The 18,789-nt window shown below is 45.8% G+C and overlaps 2 protein-coding genes across 2 annotated transcripts; one reads left to right on the forward strand and one right to left on the reverse strand.

The window, feature by feature from the left end:
* Positions 1–11,629: 11,629 nt before the first annotated feature.
* On the reverse strand, positions 11,630–13,614 carry LOC146436114 (uncharacterized). The gene is made up of 2 exons (XM_085061693.1): positions 12,969–13,614; positions 11,630–12,728 (listed from the first exon to the last, which is right to left on the reverse strand). The coding sequence occupies exons 1-2, from the start codon at positions 13,612–13,614 to the stop codon at positions 12,709–12,711; spliced, it is 666 nt and encodes a 221-aa protein (XP_084917819.1). The 3' UTR covers positions 11,630–12,708.
* Positions 13,354–16,905, forward strand: IRF2BPL (interferon regulatory factor 2 binding protein like). The gene has a single exon (XM_085061692.1). It carries the CDS (start codon positions 13,952–13,954, stop codon positions 16,166–16,168), a length of 2,217 nt encoding a protein of 738 aa, XP_084917818.1. The 5' UTR covers positions 13,354–13,951; the 3' UTR covers positions 16,169–16,905.
* Positions 16,906–18,789: the final 1,884 nt, after the last annotated feature.

The following is an 18,789-nucleotide window of genomic DNA, read 5'->3' on the forward strand; positions in this document are numbered from 1 at the left end:
TTTTATGCTACTTAGCCTGTGAACCGTAATAGTAGCAAATGAAGAAGATAGTGAGGATTGATATAGCTTTATATTTAATATAGAGAGTTTCTAGAAGGAGTCTGTAAGTAGGGACTGTTGCCCAGGCTCCAGGCTTTAGCCAAGCAGTTCTTGGCAGGCTTCAAAGAAGGTGGTGAAAATGCAGCTTTAAGCCATCCTTGCATCATCCTAGGGCTGTCTCCCTGCCAGCACAATCCCTTGTGTAAATTGTAACACCAGCAGAGCTACTGACTTTTGCAGGGGCTACCATTGTACCCAAGAAACTACTCTGGGAATCCATGAGAAATAGTCTTGGCCCAGCCATTTCTAAACGGTATGCCTTTCACACAGACTCAGGAAAGGAATAGCCACTGCAGTCCCTTCAGTGGCTGCAAACCAGCTGAGGCTTTGTCATATCTGCACCGGCTGATGCGCAAGTAGCTGGCTGAGCTGCCTCACAGACGCCATTGCATTGATAATGTGGCAAAAAAAGAGCTTTCAGTGTCTGGAGGATCTGGCCTGTATGCCTGTGTGTGCATATGCAGATGTATGTGATGTCAGTGAATGTCTCCTGCTCCCTGCAAAGGTCATTTTTCTGAGATTTTTCATTTGCTTCAGAATAAAGCAGCCTCGAGAATGTAGTGAAGGAAATGAGGTCTGAAATTTGTTTCCTAACATCCATGAATTGCAGCACTGAGCTAGGGGGAAAGCATTCAAATCCCTCTCTGCCCTCTTGGATAGAATTCTGTTTGTAGCTCCATAATAATCAGCAGACATCAGTGTCTGCTACAACTGAGTATTTTTGGTATCTAATTGGCACTTAGATGCCAATGTGATAGGAGCTTTAGAAATAGCTAAAGCAGATAAATATTGCTTCCTTCCCTGTGTGTATTTCTGTATCGTCTGTGTGAAGCTGTGTATTAATGTGAAAAATTCCCTGTTGATTTTAATGGAATGCGTCTCTCTGCAGAGAATTTGCTTCATTCAAAGCTGCAGTAATGTATAGAAGGGATAATTTTTTTTCTTTGTGCTGTGAACATCTAGAACAAATTCCCGAAGTATTATTTGTGCAGAAATTGTGAATGCTCCCAGCTTGCAAATGAAGTCAAACCCTTGTTAATGTTTACAGTAAAACAGCTGGTCTCAGCATTTCTCCCTGAGCCTCAGCTACTTTAGCTCTACCATACTCAGCCTTACATCATAGCAGCTGCAATAATAAGAGGCTGAAAGAGGTCAGAAGCAGCCAGTCCTGTTAAACCACACCTTTGTTTAAAAGAGATTTTGGATTGTAAAATATCTCAATTGCTAAATCTTTCAGCCTGACCGGACTGCATGCATGGGCTGGGTCTTCAAAGACCTAGCTCACCAAAAGCACATAGGCACTGCAGAGTAAAGCAGAACACAGGCTCTTTATACATTTTCCTGAGAAACTTTCTATAGATCCAGACTGGGAAACGTTCCAAGGCTTCACAGAACTAAAGATAACAGTAATGAAAAACTGGACTGGAGCACACTGACTTTTAAATGAAATAGCTGAGCCTATTACAGTTGCGTGGCAAAGCCTTGATAATTGTGCAGCAAGACTTTTTTCATTTACACAAATAAAAGTAAGATCACTACAGATTACTGAATTTTAACAATTAGCAGGTATGTAAACAAACAACATTCTAAGAAAAGCAAAAAGCATCAGCATGTAGGTTACTTTCAAGACTGTAATTTCTTTGTAAATATTTTTGATTGCTCAAATAATAAATGCTACTGGATATGTTTCAGAAAAATAATTAGGTGTTAGCAGAATGTAAAATAGACCATTGCCCTGCTCAGTGTTCTTTTCAGAAGCGAGAAGCCATAATTTTTGTGCTAAGCATGACATGTACGGTCTATTGAGTTTCTGCAGTGTCTACATTGTAGAAATACATGAATAAATAGGAATTTAAAGTAAATTTAAGAACATTTTAACATTAGATGTCCTGCATGTGATTTACTGAAATCTTTTCTGCTGACTAGCAGAAATACGTGGTTTTTAGCACATAAGAAAAATTGTCTTCATTGCTGCTTTATTGCGCTACATAGGAATTGTATAAAATATGTTCCTTTTTGTTTGACTGACAATGAAAATTTGAAAATCAAAGTAAGAAGAAAATAAGGTTTGTACAGTTGAAAAAAATCCCAAATAAATGTATAGGTACAAGGTTTTGCAGCATTTTCACAGTTAAAATGGAGTGTAAACATTGCACTCACATGACAAATACTACTTGTGACACCAACAGCAACCTTTACTAGTCTTGTGATTCACAGGGTGATGTCACACACTGTCAGATGATGTCACTGATGTCCTAGATTATGGCAATAGATTGGGACAGAGTGACTGACTGACACAGCTGGACTGCTTACTGAGCTTAGCAGATTCCACAGCATGTAGCCATCAAAAGGACTTAGTAAGAAATCCCAAATGTGCTTTACAGTACACGAAAGAGAAGAAGAAGAAGAAGTAAGCAAAAGAGGCCACACAGAAGAATTTGTAGATTTCATTGATACAGGTACTTTTAGTTTATACAGATACTTTTAATCCAGAGGGATTGCATATTCCATTGATACATTGCAGAGACAGGGGATGGCGGAAATTAGTGGGTCCAAATTGTAATAAATTGGACTGTTGTTCCAGTTATGACTCATAATGATGGTGAATTACTTTCCTTGAAATAATTCTTTGAGATTCTTATGATTTCAGAGTGTAGTTGTATGAGGTATTGACCAGCACAATAAAATACCTACCCTTTCTTGAAAAGCGTAGAGGCTAAATGTACAAGGACTATGAAAGGTAAGAACATGAGATGTAATATTCAAGCAAATTATTTAAATACAAATGTATTTAAATACAAATGTATTTAAATAATGGTACAAATGGTAGCTCCATGCTTTTATCACAAAAGCATGTACAGGCTGGGGAAGAACCCCTGCCCCCCAAAATACAATTTTATGTACCTTCACACATATGTATACATCTATAATAAGTACATATATATTTTTGTAGACATAATTTTATGCTGAGTGCTTTTAAAATATGCACATATCAATGACATAAACCTTTTTGCAACTACACACCTGAGCTAAATATTACTTAGCAGTGTGCATTTTTCTTTGAGTTTCACCAGTGCATTCAAAGCATTATCAGTTTGTTTCTTTTGGCATAAACTGTCACCTGAACCCCTGAATAAAAATACTGCTTCTACTGTCATATAGAGAGAATATTTCTGACTCTCTCGCTCTAGGTACAAACGTGTCTGTCACATTTGAAAAGGCAACAGTAAAATACATGTTTCTGCTGTCAGAAATGCAGCAGAGTTAAACCCTAAATCATATCAATAGGATTAAGATCCAAGTACTTTATAAGAAATCTATATGCAGTTGTCTTTCCACATTTCCTCTCTATCCCATCATAGACTATGGAAGATAATTTAAGGAGAGCTCTAGTATGTATGCTTATTTCATTATCTCCATTTTCAGGTAAGTGAAGCAAACAATTTCACTCTAGCAGATTTGTGGCAAAATACTATACATAACTCTAGCGAAAGGAAGGAAAAAAAACCAGGGCTGAGCTCAGAATGGGGGCAGAGGAGGAGAGATGAGAGGGTTTTTTAAAAGAGTTTTCTGAATAATCAGGAAATCCAGTGAGACAAACAGAATGTGTAGAGAGCAAGCCAGAATTATCAAATTACCATGACAACCATAGGCAAGAACCCAGATAGCATCAGGTAAAGATATTACAGTAGAATTACAGTTACCTTCGCATATGTTTATTTTTTAAAAAATAATAATACTCGCAATCAATCAGGAAGAAATATTTCCTTTGGCCTAGCTCATTATGGTGCAAAGTCTTGTGAAATATAGCCTTGTTTGTAATTTTGAAATGCTTTATAAATATATACAAGTAGCTTTTATCTCGATTTGAATACACTGATTGTTTTAACCAGCAGGATTTGATGTCAAATACAAAACTCAGAATTACATATGCTTTAATTTGTTTGAAAACATAAGCTAAAAGATAATTCAGAAAAGATAAAGGGGAGTATAGGTATGTACATACAATATGGGTAGATACACAGTGTGTATTTCTCTGTCCTTAAAAATTCTCTCTTGTATGTTTTTCAAATGACTACTTTCTTCATTCAAAGCTTTGATTAACACATGCACAACCAAAAAGCTTTAAAATGGAATACAGTAAAAAAAAAAAAAGAAACCAAAGTGAAATGAAACTCAAATAAGTAAGAGTGGTGATATTTATTTTAAAAAGCTACAGGTTAACCAGCAGGTGGTTAACCAGATTATCTGTTGAATATGGCTTGAAATTCTGTTTATTCAGTTTCAATGTTTCATTTCATATAGTACTGTGATACAATAGATACAATTGTATACTTGTATCTATATTGGAAAGATACAAGTATACAATTCTGAAAGACAGAGATCCATGTTTAGAGAAGGAAGGGAGGATTTGTTCACATGGGGGGTGGTTGATTTTTTCCCCAGTTTTGAACAAAGCTTTCAGACTGCTAACACTTGAGTATATAAATAATATTCCCCCAGTGCTTTCTATTTCCTGTTTTATACCATTCTCTGAATGCATATTGCATTTTACATGTGCCTGTAAACATAGATACATGTCCATATTGATCTTTTTAAATGCTGCCCTGAAGTTTGCTGTGTGGTCAGGGAGAGCAGTGATGCACTCCATTGTTCCCTGCTATGATGTCATGCTCAGACTTCGCCTTGGTTAAGCAGAATTCAGTTTACTGGATTGCAGCAAAATGTCTTTAGGGAAGACAAATTTATTGCTGTAGCAGAGATGTACAGAAATAACATGTGAAAAAAAAAAAAGACAGCATAAGGAAAAGAGGAAAAGAGTATAAATTCGGACTAAAATATTTGCTGCCTATATTTTTCTCTACACCTTTACAGAAGTAGTTGTGCACACTCATCTATACACACAGTCAAACTGTGCATAGCTCAAGGGTGTATTTATTTTAATCTTGGGAACTAGGACAAGCCGAGATTCACTCTCAGGACTTGCATCATCACTAAGATTGCTCTTAAACATGCAGTCTTATATCACACTGTTCATTCTTTTTACTCTCATTAACCACACATGGAGTCCACATAATGGGTCTAATCCTGCTAGCTGTCCACTGATGTTAATGAGAGCTAAAGGCATCAGGCATCCTACAACATCCAGTGGTAAATTAATTAATTTCCACAGCATCTGAAAACTGTATGTGGGGATAGTGAGGCGAAGAAAGGGGATGGCCTTTTAATTATGTTGGGAGATCCTAAACTAGAAGAAAAATCAGAAGGGACTGAGTGAGGAGAAGGAGGTCTTTCCTTCCCCCTCCCTCCCTCCCGGCCTTCCGGAAAAAAAAAAAAACCACCAAAAAGAACCCAAAACCCAAAAAACCAAAGACCAAAAACCCACAACCCTGGGGCCATTCCTTCCCTAACAGGGACAGTTGGCAGGTATGTGTTAATCTTGTTCCCAGCACTTCGGAGGAGCCGTGCAGAGGGTCACCCTGTCCTTTCAAATCAGCGCTTCCTGTCCTTCAAGAGTTAACCTTCTCTAGAACACTTATTTCACCATCTCGGGGGGGGGGGGGGGGGAACAACCCACACCCACCCACACACACAAAGGAAAAAAAAGAGAAACCAAAAAAAACCCCAAACCCAAACCTGCAGAGCTGAGAGGCTGCAGATCACAAGGCCATTCTGATAGCCTCCTGTCCCCATGGCAACAGCAACGGCATTTATCAGTTCCTTATGAGAGCAGGCACAGCAAATCTGCATTGCACATGGCAGCCTTCCAGCCTTTCAAATGAAAGAGCACTTTGAACTGCTGCCAAGTGTGGAAGGAGCAGAGCTGTCAGGACTGCTTAATGCTGGCAGTTTGTACTTGGGAGCCTTTCAGTTCCCAGAATCCTTCAGCCATGGCAGCCTGCCAGGTACTTAGCGGAAGCTAAAACTAACCCCCAGACCATTCACTGCAGTGCACTCAAAATTTTCCACATGTACCATGTCACAAGTGCAGACTGTACAATGAAAGCAAACGCCTTCTGCTTGGGATTCTAATTTTATTAATAATCTAGGAAAAAGGAATAAGATTAGCTGGCTGAGAGCACTATGGTATAGCCACTGTGTATAACTTGAGGTGTGTTTGTCAAATGTGTATTTCATCCCTTAGAAATAGAATTAGCTCAGACAACAGAGGCTGCACAGCCCTAAGTCTACATGCAGTACCTGAGTGTGGGGAGATTAGGGTTAGCACAAGGGAGAGTGTGGTTACTTGCAGGGAGGTATTTTTAAGCAGTCATTATCAAATGCATAGCAGTGAGATATGGAATAGAAAAATAAGATAGTACTGCTGGCTGGTAAATACTTTTTGTCCTTAGCCTCTGCATTTTGATGACATTGTGAGAGTCTCGGAAACTGACTGATGAGTGTAGCAGAGATACATCTTGGTTGGTTTCCTTTCAATGGAGAGTTTTCATGTGAACTTTTTATTGTTTTGCATTACCCAAAGCACAAGGGCTTCTATTGGCAGAGGAAACAAATTGGCACAGTTCTGCTTTTTTTTTTTTTTTTTTTTTAATCTGCACTGAGATCAAGGGCAAGGGCTTCATTTTCCAGCACTAGTCATAAGCCTTTAGCACAAATAGAATGAAAATTGTCTGTCGCTCAGGCAGTTGGACAGGGTTCAGGAAAACTATGTCTGGCACTAATTCCAAAGGGAGGAAGGTTTGGTTCAATCCAGCATCATTAATTTCAGTAAACTCTTCTCACTAGTCTATATTCCACTGTTCAAGAGCTGTTTATTATCTTTTACTAAATAATGTATTTTGGAGAACAGAGAAATGAAAAATACCTGGTATTACTTACATACACATGTATACTCTCACATGTATGTATACATATAAATAGATATGATATACATGGTTGTACTCTCATTTTTTTACTTTTCTGTTTTTTCTGAACAATTGCTTGTTTCTTACCTTGCCTTCCCATTACAAAACACATTTATAATGACAAATATAAAATAGTAAAAATAGCCCAGAAGGCAAAAGAGAGAGAGAGATGAAAAAAAAACCCTGGAGCAAAGACAATCTCCACAAATTTGTGAGTTTCACCACAAAACAAGGAAATGTAGTGCCTCTTTTTCAGCTTGCAGCTATCTTGGGCTACTGCTTGAAGATTTGACTTAATTCACCCAGGCAGTGGTGTCTAAAAGTAATACACCAAGACAGTTAATTTTGGCACTTAGTTTCCCTCAGGAATTTTACCAACAGTCTTTGTAAAGAAAGTAAATGATCTTTTTTTTCCTCTTGGTTTCTCCCCATAGCTCATCTTGATATGTGCTAATAAAAGAAACTGCCCCCACCCCCACCTCTATTCTCACCATTATCTTCTGTCCATATCATCCTTCTTTCAATAACAATATTAATCAGCATTTGTACATGGTTTTGGAGAAAAAGGGGGTTTGGTCTTTTCATTTGGCCTAGTTGCAGAAGAAAAGGAGGTTATGCCGTGTGAAATAATATAGTGTCAGTTCTTTTCTTTTCTTCTCCTTCCTTCCTTTCTTTCTTTCTTTCTTTCTTTCTTTCTTTCTTTCTTTCTTTCTTTCTTTCTTTCTTTCTTTCTCTCTCTCTTTTTCTCTCTTTCTCTCTTTCTTTCTCTCTCTCTTTCTCTCTTTCTCTCTTTCTCTCCTTCCTTCCTTCCTTCCTTCCTTCCTTCCTTCCTTCCTTCCTTCCTTCCTTCCTTCCTTCCTTCCTTCCTTCCCTCCTTCCCTCCTTCCTTCCTTCCTTCCTTCCTTCCTTCCTTCCTTCCTTCCTTCCTTCCTTCCTTCCTTCCTTCCTTCCTTCCTTCCTTCCTTCCTTCCTTCTTGCTTTTTTTCTTTTGCTTTCTTGCTTGCTTTCTTGCTTGCTTTCTTGCTTGCTTTCTCTGTCTGCCTGTCTTTCTGTCTTTCTGTCTTTTCTTCCCCCCTTTCCCACCTCCATCATTCTTTTGGAAAACACAGTACAGTTTTGTTCAGTTCTCAAGTGTTATTAATCACTGGTGGAGGCCAAAAGCAGGGATATTTTTCTTGGCAGCACGTTTTGATAAACAATCTGTGTATGGGGTGAAGGGAGGGAGGAGCCTGTCTTGCTGGTAACTAAGCTAATGTTTGGCAGATTCTTAACTGTCACGAAAGTGCAAGTGGCTCTCAGTGGGAATAGCCTTAAAAATGTACCGATTTAGTTGATTCATTGTTGTTGATAGTTTACTACATCCACAGGATGTAAGATGAAAACAGTCCAGGGATAAAGTAAAAATAACAACAGTGAAGGCCCCAACCTGTGCATATTCCAGCCTAAAACACACTGCCCGGTCACTAGTCCGTTGTGGAGCGAGCAGAATTAATTATAGGTGTCTTATTTTGCACAGTAAGATTTGGCAAAGGTTACTGTGCAGAAATCTAGGCTCCCAGGCAGGTTTTCAAACCTTAAAGACAGCTGTAGGAAAATCGGTGTGGGGTCGATCTCCAAGAGGAGCCCTCACTGCTTCCCCGGGGCAGAAGAGAGAGGCTGCTGTGTCGGGGGGACTTGCAGAGCTGCTGCGGCTGGACACATGGGGCGGCGGCTCGGCTGCGGGCAGGGCAGGGCAGGGCAGGGCAGGGCAGCCCCCGCCCGGCTGTGCCCTCGGCTCCGAGCTCCAGCACCGATGGGGAAATGGCACCGGGAAAAGCACAGGAAACGAGAGGCAACGTCCGTTAAGAAATGTGTCCTAAGAAGAGCTCCTAGGTGGGAAAGCAATAAGCTCTGTATGTCAGCGAGGCTCACTACCTGAAGAATGGTAGGAAAAAACCAGAATTATAACGAGATGAGAACTGAAACGATAAACAGAAACACGTAATTACTCCTGTTCTTTGTAACTGAGTGTTTTGACACTTCCTGGCAGCTTCTAGTAGAAGACAATGTTGTTTAACTTTTAATTTGACAAAATTATGCAACTTCTTCCTGAAGTGTTTGTGTTTTGATTTGCTGAACACACTCCCTTTACCACGAAGTGCTCTGTTCACTGCTAATCTCTGTGTTGTTTTGAAGCCAGTCATTTGATTGTGATGGCTTTTATTTTATTTGCTGTTCTGAGGTAAACCCATGTAAATCACACTTTCGGGAGTGCGCTACCCTTCTTGTTCTTGTATTTTTTCCCGCTGTAGCTGCTGTTTTGATAAGTAAGGAAAGAGCCATTTCTGTAGGTGAGTGCCTGCAGAAGAGACAGCTGCTGTAACTGCTGCAATGATCAGTGCCAAAACTTTGTAAAGTGAGTAGGAAAGGGTTAAACATATTCCCAGGCTGTGAGCATTTAGAGCCAGACCAGACTGTTTATTCCCAAGCTGCTGAGATCATGGGCTCCTAATTATTGCTTGCAAACTTTGGGGCTGTCCTATATTCTGCATAATTAACACTGAACTGCTGATCGATAACCCACAGTACTCCTCTCTCGTTCAGATCAACAGTGGCCCCCGTGTTTTGGGAGCTCCTGTCTGGAAATGGCATGGAGTAGTGCCTGGGGTGCAGTCAGGCCACCTGGGTTTTGTCTCTGTCCTTCATGGTGTGTCGCACCTTCTGCTTCCCATGCCTGCTGGTGGCATTAGGAAAGGTACTGGCCAGCTCCTGAACACTGTGTTTTGCATGATTATTTTGATTCCTTCATTTAAATCGATGCTTCACCTGTCGTTTTATTGTTACACAGATCGACGTGTGCAGAAGTGTACTTATGCACTTAAGTACACATACTTCAAATAAAGATGGTAATAGGAACAAAGGGAAAGGGATTATCGAATGGCAGTATTTATCCTGGGACTGAAAGGAAGGAATTAGTAGATTTCACTTCTGACTGTGAAAATTGTAGTCCTTGTCCCTTGGGACTACTGGCAGGTTGTAAACTTTGGGCAATCTCTGCCGAATTCCTAACACTGCATCCACAGTGCTGACTTGTGTTCCTGCGCAAGAAGCAGTAGCTGGGTAGCAACTGTTTGCAGCCGACGCTCCATGCCTTCTTGCACTCCCCTCCATCCCATTAAACAAGCTACTGTTTGGGGGGTTCTTATGCTATTTTTTGTTTGCTTGGTTCTTTCAGTTAGCCAGATTAGACACCTGAATGGATTCATTGTTTGGGCTTCCTCTTTGCCTCCTCCAAAAGCAATATTAATTCCTGGATTATTTCAGAGCTAAATAAACACCAGACGTGTTTAGTATAAATCCAGCAAGACTGATCTGGATTGCTCCTGCCCCACCATTTGTATGGCAAAGAAAGGCAGAAGGTGAGCAGGAAAGCTTGCTGCTATACTTGCAAGGACAGTACTGCCATAGATGGGAGGCTTGTTACATTGCCACCGTTCAATCTATTTTTCCCTACCCAGATTAGATTGATACTGACAACTCGTTCCCTGTGAAGGTGCCACGACGTGGCATTTATTTGCATTTACATTGCAGTTCTCTTCATCAATCAGCTTTGCAGAGATCACTGCTGCTGCTGGCCATATTGTTGCTATGCTGACACTTCATCCTTAAGTACTGCTTGCGTAATGGTACAGTACGTGCCCATGACCAAAGTTTAAATCAAAGTTTAATCATTACGGAAAGACAAACATATTTCCACAACTGTGTATCCTGCAAGTAAGAGTAAAGGCAGTTTGGTCGGGTCACAGATGCTAATCTCGTCTCTTTTTCTATTCCAAACTACAAAGGGAGTTGACAACACCTGTAAATGGTTTTCTGAGGCTAGATTATATCTAAGGTGATTATTATTTACACCCACTATAAAGTTTGCTCTTGCGAGCCAAGGAGTCTGTTCCTGTGAGGTGAGTTTACCAAAAAAGGGCTTTCTTGCAGGAGGATTCAGTGGAGTGAGGAGCCAGTGGAGTGAGGGGCGGTTCAAGCACATGAAGTGCCTTGTCATGTGTTGGGTTTGTATAACCCGGGGACAGAAACACAGTCAGGATATGCTGCAGTTCTGCATTCCCAGACATGCAGGATGAAGGGAAAGCTTCAGCTCTCTCAACCTGAGTTTTTTTAAGCAGGAGCTGACCCTTGACCACAGCCCAGTTCTGCTCCTCATATGACGATCAACATGGGACAGCAAAAGGATAGTAAAGGAGTTGACCTTCCAGTATGAATCAGAGGGAACACATGCTTGTTCAGTCAAGTAAAGGCATATTAATGTAGAAATCCTGCAGCCATCACGAAATCGCTGTGGCTGCAAGCAAAGACTTTTACTTTAACCAGCTTTCATCTGCCATACTTCTGTGAAGCTTCTATAATGTCCACAGTTTAGGTGTGAAATTTCTAAGTGTGAAATCCACTCCCCTTTAGCGCATCTTCTTCAGCCAATTTGCATACAGGAGACTCACATAATTCAAAGACTTTTCTATCTCTACTTACTGTTTCTACAAGCTTCCCCTAAAAAAGAGTCACTTTGTCACAATTGATTTTCTAACTGTTTTTTATCTGGTCCTACAATTTCTGTAACTTCAACGTGTGCATTTCATTAAGTCTTCCCTATAAAATAATTCCACTCACATATATAATCAAATTCATTTGCCCGCTTTATAGATTAGAACCAGACACATATAAAATGCTTTAGACAACTAAAATGGAACTGAGACGTATTGGCGATATGAAACGAAATATTTAAAGCAAGGGTTTTTCTTCATGTGAGTTCTGAAACGTTATTAATCGAATAAAAAGGTATCTTTCCTGTGTGGTGCTGCATGGCTGCTGAGCGTGCCTGTGTAAGGGTGCCGTGCACCTCGCCGTAGAAACGCCAAGTCCCTTTAAAGCGCAGGGGGAAACCTGTAATGGACGAGGGTTTCGGCGTTTCGAGCAACAAAGGAATCAGGAAGAGGTACTGAAAGAAAGAAATCTATCCAACACAGCCCAGCTGGGAGAGGTTCCGCGTTCGCCGAGCGTGCGAGAGCTCCCCCCCGCCTCCCCCCGCTGCGCGCTGTCTCCGCGGGCACCATGTGCCCGGCTGCGCGCCAGTGACGCGATGCCGGTGGCCGCCCGCAGCGCACCGCGCCGGGTCCCGGTCGAACCGCGTCCCCGTAGTGAGAGTTTATTATTCTATGGACGCGGACAGCGATGTCGATGTTTGCAGGAACAGCCGCCGACTGCAACGAGAGCAAAAAGGGGTTGTGCAGAGCCCCTCCCGGCCAGCACGGGCACCGGCGTGGCCGCGGGGCTGGGCGGGGAGCAGGCAACTTCGGGGATCGCGGGCGGGAGAAGGCAAGCTTCGGGGGTTTTTATTTTGTTTTCCTCACAGTGAAATCAATTCTCGGCTTATTTGCATGAATCGAGGTTGTTTTGAGCAATTTGCCTGTTAACAGTGTTATGCAAATGTTAGCTAGCTATTTAAAGGGGGAAATAGAAGAAAAAAAAAAAACACCAATCCGTGTGTTCTCACAGCGCCGGGGAAATCCTGTGTCCCTTTGCATTAGCGAGATGAGATCACAGCGATTACTCACCTGCCTGGCCTCTCCTACACCCTTGAGCAACGCACAGCACTACCTTTCCCAGCCCAACCTTAAACACTTGGCAAACATGGCTGGTTTAAACAAATCAAAAGTGGAAGAGCTTCTGATGCAGTCACAGGCTTACAAAAACTGTGTCATTCTGTCACTGGGATCACTGAAAGAGAAACACGAAATCGGATATTAAGGCGGGATCCCCCCATTTGCCTCAGCAGCCGGAGCGCACGGGAATCCCACCGACAGCAGCGGTGGCAGGACGCCGCGCAGCCGTCACGGAAGCAAAGCGGGGCGAGCCGCGGGTTTACAAAATCCTGAAAGCGAGGCATCTGAACTTAGAAAGCGCAGTCAGGGAAAAAAACCAACCAACCAACCAAACAAAAAAATCCCCACCACCCACCACCACGACGACGACTGTGCATGCGCGCCCTGGCCGCGGTGCCGCGGCGGGAGGCCGGCAGCGCGGCCAGGGAGGAGGGTGAGGGCGCGATCTGGCGTTCAAGTTTCCAAACATAGCCGGCAGCGCAGGCTGCCCGCGCCCCGCCGCGCTCCAGCTGCGGCCGCGCCGGGGAGGGCGCGGGCAGCGCGCCGGGCATGCGCGCGCCGCGCAACAAGTGGGCTCCGCGCCGGCGGCCGGGGGGAGGGGAGCGGGGCGCGGGCGCTCGGCGGTGACGCGGGGCCCCGCCCGGGTGCAGCCGAGCCGGGAGCGCGGCGCGGAGAAGGGGAGGGGCGTCGCGGCGCGGGGGGAGCGCGGCGCGGCGGAGGGGGCGCGCAGCCACACGCGGCGGCGCGCAGCACCCCGCGCTCGGACTGCGAGCAGCGGCGAGGATGTGAGTGAGGAGCAGGCGGCGCCGCTCGCCACGCTGCTGCCGCCGCCGCTGCTGCTCCTGGGTTGCCACAGCTCCGCCGGCGCTCGGGGAAGCCTCCGCTGCCGGGACCGAACAGCTCTGTGCGGGTGCCCCTGTCTTGCTCACGGCGGTGGATCGGCACGTACCGAACTGCGAGCTCACGAGGCAGCCGTGGCGGGTGGAAGGTGACCCCCCCATCTTCCTCCGTGCACCTCCGCCTCCTCCCGGAGGAGGAGCAGCAGCAAGCGGAGAGCTAGAGAGCGCAGGGAAACAGAAGCGGCTAGAAGGCGACCCCCACCCAGCCCCCCGGAGGAACAGTGGAAGCGTTTCCCACCCCACCGAGACAGCAGCGGCAGGACCAGGTAGAAGGAGCCATCTCCGGCAGCAGGAGTCGATTAAAAGCAGACGATCCCCCTTGCTGAAAGGGGCAACAGGATCAGGTACGGAGAGCCACCCCCCGCTGCAGCCCGGGGGGGAAGACTGAGCCAGCCCCTACCCCGGCGGCAGCGGCAGCAGCTCCCCAGCCAGTAGAACCATGTCCGCCGCACAGGTGTCCTCGTCGCGGAGGCAGTCATGCTACCTATGCGATCTGCCCCGCATGCCCTGGGCCATGATCTGGGACTTCACAGAGCCCGTCTGCCGCGGCTGCGTTAATTACGAGGGCGCCGACCGCATCGAGTTCGTGATCGAGACGGCCCGGCAGTTGAAGCGGGCTCACGGCTGCTTCCAGGACGGCCGCTCCCCGGGCCCCCCGCCGCCTGTCGGCGTCAAGGCAGTGACGCTCTCCGCCAAAGAAGCGGCGGCGGCGGCGGCCCAGCAGCAACTCAACCATGTGGATGCCACCTCCAAGGCAGCCTCGGCAGGGCTGACCCAGTCCAGCCTGGACCGCTACGGGCTCAGCGCCGCCGCGGCGGAGCAGCGCAGCCGCTTCGAGTACCCGCCGCCGCCGGGCAGCCTGGGCAGCAGCCATGGCGCCCGCCTGCCCAACGGGCTGGGGGGGCCCAATGGCTTCCCCAAGCCGCCTGAGGACGGGCCGCCGGAGCTGAACCGGCAGAGCCCCAACTCCTCCTCCTCCTCTTCCTCCTCCCGTCGCGGAGCGCACGGGGGGCTCGTGTCTGGCCTGCCGCCGGGGGCCGCCGGCGCTCAGATGAATGTGCCCCCCAACCTGCTGCCGCAGACGCTGCTGAACGGCCCCGCCGCCTCCGGCGTGGCGCTGCCCCCGCCGCACGGAGGCCTGAGCGGCCGCGGCGGCGGGGGTCCCCCCGCTCCCTCCGCCTCTTCCCAAGGAGGCACCTGCGGTGGCGGTGCTGGGGGAGGCGGCGGCTCGTCCTCCGAGGCCTGCGGTAAGCGGCCTGGCTCGGTGTCCAGCAGCGACCAAGAGCGGGAGCTGAAGGAGAAGCAGCGTAATGCGGAGGCGCTGGCCGAGCTCAGCGAGAGTTTGCGGAATCGGGCTGAGGAGTGGGCCAGCAAGCCCAAGATAGTGCGGGACACGCTGCTCACTCTGGCCGGCTGCACCCCCTACGAGGTGCGCTTCAAGAAGGATCACGCGCTGTTGGGCCGCGTCTTTGCCTTCGACGCCGTCTCCAAGCCGGGCATGGACTATGAGCTGAAGCTCTTCATCGAGTACCCCAGCGGCTCCGGCACCGTCTTCTCCAGCGCCTCCGGCGTGGCCAAGCAGATGTACCAGGACTGCATGAAGGACTTCGGCCGCGGCCTCTCCTCTGGCTTCAAGTACCTGGAGTACGAGAAGAAGCACGGCTCTGGTGACTGGCGGCTTCTGGGGGATCTGCTGCCCGAGTCTGTGCGCTTCTTCAAGGAGCTGGTGGGCGCCGACATGCTGCCGCAGCCCTACCTGGACGCCAGCTGCCCCATGCTGCCCACGGCGCTGGTGAGTCTCCCGCGGCCGGGGACCGGGGCCGGCGGGGCGCAGGGCACGGCCGCCGCCTCTAGGGGACCTGGCGGTGGCGGTGGCGGCGGCGGCGGCGGGGCGATGCGCAAGAGGAAAGCCTCTCCTGAGCCCTCGGACTCGGCCGAGGGGGCTCTGAAGCTCAGCGACGAGCAGCAGCGGCAGCAGTGGATGGCCAGCCAGAGCGAAGCGCTCAAGCTCACCATGTCGGCCGGGGGCTTCGGGGCGGTGCACGGCGGGGGCCCCCCGCCGCCGCCGCCGCCCCTCGGGCCTCACTCCAACCGGACCACGCCACCCGAGTCTGCCCCCCAGAACGGACAATCCCCTATGGCCGCGCTCATGTCGGTGGCCGACACGCTGGGCAATGCCCACTCGCCCAAAGACGGCAGCTCGGTGCACTCCACCACATCCACCCGCAGGAACAGCAGCAGCCCCGTGTCGCCGGCCTCGGTGCCGGGCCAGCGCCGTCTGGCCTCCCGCAACGGGGACATGAACCTACAAGTGGCCCCTCCTCCCCCCAGCACCCACCCCGCCATGGACCAAGTGCACCCCCAAAACATTCCGGACTCCCCAATGGCCAACAGTGGGCCCCTGTGCTGCACCATTTGCCACGAACGCTTGGAGGACACCCACTTTGTTCAGTGCCCCTCTGTGCCCAGCCACAAGTTCTGCTTCCCTTGTTCCAGAGAGAGCATCAAGGCCCAAGGGGCGACTGGCGAAGTCTACTGCCCCAGCGGAGAGAAATGCCCCCTAGTCGGTTCCAATGTGCCTTGGGCATTCATGCAGGGCGAGATCGCGACCATTTTAGCTGGGGACGTTAAAGTGAAAAAGGAGAGAGACCCTTGAGTAAGAAATCCAATCGCTTCAGACTCCTGAAGATGTAGAATTGTGAATATAACAAACTGCAAAAGTTAGTCTTATGTATAGACATTATTTTCGTCGTATGTTTCTATATTTTGAAACAAAGGTATGTACTCTTCTTCATTTGAAGGATAGAGCTGGTTTTTGTTAAACAGAATATAATATTGTTTGGTTACTACATAATACCTGTTCTCATTTCTTTGGCAGTGTGTTGGCTAGGTACAAAGTTAATAGCCCTTAGCGATTACCTGCTGCTGGTGTGTATTTTTGTAAATGTATGCACTTCTCTGAAAGAAGAAGAAAAACACAAAAAAAGACAAAAAAATTTTTTTTTTTTGCCAAGGCCAGTGTTGATGCCTAAAAATTGCTACAAAAATGGTGACAGCTTATGTTTTACAAGCCCTGAGTGTTAGTCTTTCACTTTTTTTTTTCGTTTTCGTTTTTGTTGTAAAACGGTGGGGTGGCTCTGGGGGGAGGGTGTTTTTTGTTGCAAGTTTGTAAGAAAAACGTTTCAGTTGGTTTCTATTGATCTGAACGTTTTTAATCTTCATGTGTTTTTTGTTTTTGCTTTTATTGATGCACGGATGCTTTTGAACAGTAGAGCAAAATGCTGTACATGAGAAACATGCTCTGTTTGTCCTTTATACATTTCTGTAGTTAACAGAACACTGTAATGTGCCTTGGAGCTTAGTAAATTGTAATAAATTCAATTGATATTAATACTTCTCGAGTAGAAAGTTTTATTTTTCTCAGAGCTTAGGCAGTATGCGCAAGCCATGTTGCCTTTTTAAAGGTCTCCATTATACCAAGAGTCTGCAGTTCGTTGTGATAATTGTGGTACTTGTATGCACATTTTCACTTATATGTAGTAAGATGATGATGTTGATGGTGTTATCAAACTTATTTAAATTTTGGCACTGTGCCTATTTACATTTCACCTTTAATGTTGCAGTAACGGTTGCTGACTAAGCATTTTCTATTTACTGTTCCTGCATCTCATTTCCTCCTCCCTTCTCCTCCCCCCCCACCAGCTCTCCAGCTGCAAGCTGTTTGCAATACAGGATGCATACATTGCCTGTGCAATTTAATAAGGCTTGAGATTTAAAACGAAGCCCCCTTTTCACACCCCCCCCCCCGCAGCATCATGTGATAAATAATTTCAGTTGATTTTAAGAGTGGTTGTGGAAGTTTGATATTAGCCATAAACTCCTGGTAAGGCAGGACTGCAGCTGAGCACAGCACAAAAAGGGGTAGTACGAAATAACAGCTTCTACAGTTGATGTTGCAGCTGGTGGGTTGCTACCCTGTTTAGGCACTGGCTTTTCATAACTTGAATTGATGAACAGTTATGGGGCTTTATTGTGTTTTCAGGCAAGGAAGCTTCCTTAAAGCACTGAAGTGAATGATTTTTTTTTTTTTTTTTTTTGGGCAATGATTATATGGGATTCTTTGTATAATTAACTATTCTATGTGACATTGGTATTTTCTGGAGATAGGGGATCAGTGTAATACCTGTTAAGTGATCAACAGACAAAGTAAATACACAGGCCTCATGCTAGCTAGAAAATGCAAACAAACCTAATGTGAACTTTGTCCTTTCCAGTGAGGCAAATGGAGGAAAGAGGGGAAAACCTGAAACAAAACCAGCAGCATTGCAGAAATCTTAGCAGTTTGACCAGCAGAACATAGAGCTGTTCCAAATGCAACAGTGTAATAGGTTATGAGCTCTTAGTTTTATTGAATAGTAAGGATCCCCACCTGCCAAAGATCCATAATTGCATAAAGGAAAGTCTGGATGGCATTTGGTATCTGCTGGGTCTTAATACATATTTGATTTGTGTTCCTGGTGGGAAGGATGGTAGAAGCCTTTAGACTATATGCTTAGTGTGCCTACAGATACTTGCTCTCCTGTACAGATACACACTATGGCTGTTTCATGGGTGTGGGGAGGGGGTGGGGGTTTGTTGTGTTTTGAGACTTAGTATTTGGCATCACAATATCTGTGATTTCAGGCAATGACTTTGTGTGTGTATATATATATTTTTTTCCTGTCAGGTGATACATCGGTGCTTAAAATTCTCCAAACATACCGTTCTTATGTAATGGATCAGAGAAATAACGCAGAGGAAGAATGTTTTGAGTTAATCGTTAGATTTAACCTATATAATTTGAGTTAATTGTTGGATACAACATGTTTTTTAGAGTATAGGTTTGTACTGATCCTATTTTCAGTTATTTCTAAGCATGCAATTCTCACACAGCAGTTAATTTTTAAATTGTGACATAGGGGAACTAACGTTGTAAGCTCATGATGGGCAGAGAAAAAAAAATTGTACACATGGTTGAAATTCAAGCTTAAACTTGAGAGATAATATTCATGTGTGAATTGCAACTGCCATTAAAAGAGAAGAACTACTGGCTATTCAACACTTAATTATATCACACAAGCGTGAATACCCTGATTTATGTAAACAGAACCATTCCTGTAATCTTGAAATCATTCATCAATAGTTATAGGTGGAAAGAGACCAATTGGGTGGATTTTTTAAAATTTCAGATCATTTTTGAAAAGCTCTTATTTTTTGAAACATAAGCCCACTTATGAG

Source organism: Lichenostomus cassidix, chromosome 5 (genome assembly GCF_008360975.1).
Source record: "Lichenostomus cassidix isolate B80296 chromosome 5, HeHo_3.0, whole genome shotgun sequence".
Lineage (NCBI taxonomy): Eukaryota > Metazoa > Chordata > Aves > Passeriformes > Meliphagidae > Lichenostomus > Lichenostomus cassidix.

Coding starts and splice junctions, on each gene's coding strand:
- LOC146436114 (XM_085061693.1), bottom strand. CDS start 13,614: ATGGGGGGGTCACCTTCCACCCGCCACGGCTGCCTCGTGAGCTCGCAG. Junction 12,729..12,968: donor GCACAGTCGTCGTCGTGGTG/GTGGGTGGTGGG, acceptor TTTCTCTTTCAG/TGATCCCAGTGACAGAATGA.
- IRF2BPL (XM_085061692.1), top strand. CDS start 13,952: ATGTCCGCCGCACAGGTGTCCTCGTCGCGGAGGCAGTCATGCTACCTA.